The sequence below is a fragment of the Poecilia latipinna genome, unplaced genomic scaffold (assembly GCF_001443285.1).
Source record: "Poecilia latipinna isolate Pla-1442-1.1 unplaced genomic scaffold, P_latipinna-1.0 Scaffold2419, whole genome shotgun sequence".
In the NCBI taxonomy this organism is placed as follows: domain Eukaryota; kingdom Metazoa; phylum Chordata; class Actinopteri; order Cyprinodontiformes; family Poeciliidae; genus Poecilia; species Poecilia latipinna.
The window spans coordinates 29,652-33,433 of NW_015115035.1; the positions used below are offsets into that span (position 1 = coordinate 29,652).

Consider the following 3,782-nt stretch of genomic DNA (forward strand, 5'->3'; position numbering starts at 1 on the left):
ACTTATTATCGCGAGATCCCGAGAAAATAAGTCGGGATCTCGAGATAATAAGTCGGGATCTCGAGATAATAAGTCAGGATCTCGCGATAATAAGTCGGGATCTCGCGATAATAAGTCGGGATCTCGAGATAATAAGTCGGGATCTCGAGATAATAAGTCGGGATCTCGCGATAATAAGTCGGGATCTCGAGATCTCGACTTAGTTTCTCGGGATCTCGCGATAATAAGTCGGGATTTCTTTCCTTTTTTTTTTTTTTCTCCATGTCCCCTTAGGGGCTCCGTACAGGTGAGCTTTTCACAGGTTAACAAAAGAGCTGCAGCTTTGCTTTAAAACAACCTTGTCAGGAGTTTGACCGATTATTATAGATGATGCAGGGAGCTCAAAATGATGTCATGAAAACCAGTCAAGTCTGACATTAAGATCTAGACTGGACTGTTGGTAGGATGGTCACACATTTTAAAAGAAAAGAACCACTGTGCGTTACGATTCTGTTAAACATGGTGGTGGCAGCATCATGTTGTGGGGAAGTTTTGCTCAGCACAGACGGGGAAGTTCCTCAGAGTTCATAGAAACACATATGAAGCTAAATGGAGGAAAACCCTGGAAGAAAACCTTAGGTTTAGAGCAAACATGACTCAGTCGTAGACTGGACTTGCATCCAACTAAAAATCTTTGACTTGAAAGTTGAACCTGTGCTGATTTGCAAATAAAAATGTCCAAAACTTTAAATCTCTACATTTGTAAAGCTGGCAGGAACAATTGTAATTAGAGAAAAGATGGTTCTAAAAACTGAGAACTTAGTAGGGCTAAACAGACAAACTTTTCAGATTTTTATCTTTAAAGTATTGTGCACATCATATATCTCCCTCTATCCAATGCTTACTATGCACAGCTTTGTGTTTGTTTATCCCATAAAATCCACATCAAATATTCTGCAATTTGTGATTGTAAACTGAAAAAGGAAAAAAAAAAAGATTGATGAATAGTTGGCAAGCCACTGAATTTTACAATTTTTTTGGTCGGAGAGGAAATGTACTAACTATTTTATTGTATTTGAAGCCAAATAGGATCAACATTGCTCTTTGAAAACACCAAATTGCAGAACATGAAAGCTTTCTCTTAGTTGCAGCAGACCTAGAAGGGCTTGATGATCAATTTGTCAATCTGATAGCCCGGCAGAAGAAAAATGCTCCAGGAAAATTGAAAGATCAGTCAGAAAAGCACAAAATTGTAGCTTTATCCACACAAGGTAGCAGGAAACCTCACGCTGTCGTTACCAGGCGGCACACGGTTGCACTGAGACAAGATGTGGTGATTTATTATGAAGAGGACGATGCAACACATTGTATATTTTGGTTAGTAATCATAAAATGTTCCGACTCGCATCTAATATACATTAAATAATCAGACACAGAGGCAGTGAGGTGAAGCAGTGGTTATCACTATCTACATAAATAAAAGCCTATCATTGTCAGTTTTATTTTCATCACCAACATATCTGCGTTTTATCTTGGTAGACAAATAATACTAACTTCCAACTGGCTGAAGTGCAGTTATATGATTTCTGAGGAACAGATACAAATAAAACATCTTCCCAGAAATATTTTTCGGGGGGATTTTAAGGATTATACACTTGATGTTAATGTAGAAAGATAATTTCAAGTTTTCAAATAGTTTGCATCTTTACTTTTCATTTTGATTTACTTTTAAGTCACACAAGAGGGACAACCTATGTAAAAATACCTCAAATCTCACCAGGTTCTCACAAATACTTGCAAATACTTCCGTTCCTGTCTTATTGTTAGTGTACTGACCCTATTCTTTGTTTAGACAGACCTATAGTATTTTGAGACACCGCTGCATAGGTTAGAAAAACTATATGTCTAAGAATGAACTGCCATAAACAGTAGGAAAAATATAGTTCCAGAAACATCCACCACCAACCTGCAATGAGTTTAGTGAGGCGGCCATTAAATTCATAGAGGCCATTTTCCATCCTGGTCTTCTGGTTACAACCATGACAATGAAGAAAATACATGTTGTCTAAGTTTAAAATGTTTTTTTTTTTTCTAAAAATGAAATGCATCAACAAATCTGTTGCACAAGCTTAAATCTTTATTTTCATTTTGTTGTAGAAAATGATAAAGAAATAGGAAAATTAGTTTTTAAAAATCCTTAAAAATCAGGATATCGCTGTTTACATTGATAAAAAACTTTAAATCACCAAAAACCTTCATAAGGAGGATCAGAGAGAAGATGAGATAATTTTCTTCTAATGATACTGTTCATTTTATGCATTTCTTTAAAATAACATCAGAGGTCATTCCAGACAGCTCAGACTTGCGTAACTTGCATGATATGCCGTTTTATTTTTAGGCATTCTCAGCATCAAAGTTTTTGTCAGAGTCGGCCATGAAAGCTTCGATCTCCTCCACTGTTCGAGGCACGCAGGTCAGCAGCTCCATGCCGTTGGCTGTCACTGCGATGTCATCCTCGATGCGGACCTGGACAAGTTAAAGACACTGAGGTCAGTTTCATAAACTCAAAGTCCCTGTGAGTGAAAACCTTTATTTTACATTCAACGTTTTCCCATCAATTCAGGAACAAAAAGACATTAAACGTGTCAAACTCCAGAAGCACACTGACCCCTCCGAAGCCTCTGAAGCGGGCCAGCACTTGGGAGTTGATGAAGCAGCTCTGAGCAGGGTCAGCCAGCGCCTTGTCCAGCAGGTGGTTGATGAAGTATATCCCAGGCTCCACAGTGAGGACCATCCTCTCCTGCACCAGGCGGCCCATACGCAGACTCTTTAGTCCGGGCTCATCAATGCGATCTACCCCCTTAAAACACATAGATAATTGTGTCTTTTTACAAAAAAGATACAACCACTTTGGAAAACAAGATAATTCATGTATACTTATAACACTGGGTTACAAAAAAAATATGTTTTGAACATTTTTTTTTTTTTTCAACTGAATAAGGACTATTTTGCACCACTGAATCAAAAAATGACATCCATTTTTCTCAATCAGTTCAGGTTTTTCTTCTAATTTGACTTGGAGAAATGCACTCTTCTGACATTATCAGTTCATTTATATCCATTAATATTTCTCATACAAAAAAGGTTTCAGGAGAAAAAAAATGTTTTCTGACAGAGTGTATTAATTAAAGGTTAAAAACTTTGATTTCTGTAAGTTGAATTATAAACACTGATAAGGGTAAGTACATGTTTATTGAACAGTTTGTCTTCATTGTGCAAAATTCTCCATCTCTTTTCTGTCCTGATGAATCTCTCCTCCTGCTCATCACTGGCTGATCCTCAGGAAACCGATCCATTTGTGAGAACAAGTCATGCATTTTGATGCTCAGAGTTGCAACCAGAGTTCAGAAAGTTGACCTGATTGAGCAAAACCAATGTGATTTTTTTGATTCAGCACATTAAAATGACCCTAAAACAATTGAAAAACCCCCAGCCAATTACTTGGCTGTTGACCAGAGTGATTTACGACATTCGGTTCGTTTAGCCACTAGTTGTTTTACTGTAGTGTGCATAATGGAAGATTTTTGAGGAGCACTAATCAAATGGCCAGAGATCAAAATTGGCCAATTTCTCCTGGATCACCTGTAAATGCATTAAAATTAAAAACATCTAATATATTTTGAGCTGTAAACATTGATCAAAGCCATCTCCTTTGATTAATTTCACTTTCAGTCAGTAAAATTGGGACATTTGATTCGATGTACAAACATGAAAAAGCTTCTAAATATATATATATATATATA

The 3,782-nt window shown here is 37.0% G+C and overlaps 1 protein-coding gene and 1 long non-coding RNA gene across 2 annotated transcripts in view; one reads left to right on the forward strand and one right to left on the reverse strand.

The window, feature by feature from the left end:
* LOC106937713 (uncharacterized) overlaps positions 1 to 3,766 on the forward strand; it is a 10,942-nt gene extending 7,176 nt beyond the window's left edge. The window contains exons 2-3 of the long non-coding RNA XR_001422443.1: positions 1,029 to 1,033; positions 3,241 to 3,766. This is a non-coding gene — a long non-coding RNA (uncharacterized LOC106937713). The remainder of the gene's footprint in view (positions 1 to 1,028; positions 1,034 to 3,240) is intronic.
* The window catches only part of pepd (peptidase D), a 15,232-nt gene continuing 13,730 nt past the window's right edge, over positions 2,281 to 3,782 (reverse strand). The window contains exons 14-15 of the mRNA XM_015019355.1: positions 2,648 to 2,839; positions 2,281 to 2,505 (exon numbers count right to left, since the gene is read on the reverse strand). Coding sequence (XP_014874841.1) covers positions 2,374 to 2,505; positions 2,648 to 2,839 — 324 coding nt within the window. The 3' untranslated portion in view covers positions 2,281 to 2,373. The remainder of the gene's footprint in view (positions 2,506 to 2,647; positions 2,840 to 3,782) is intronic.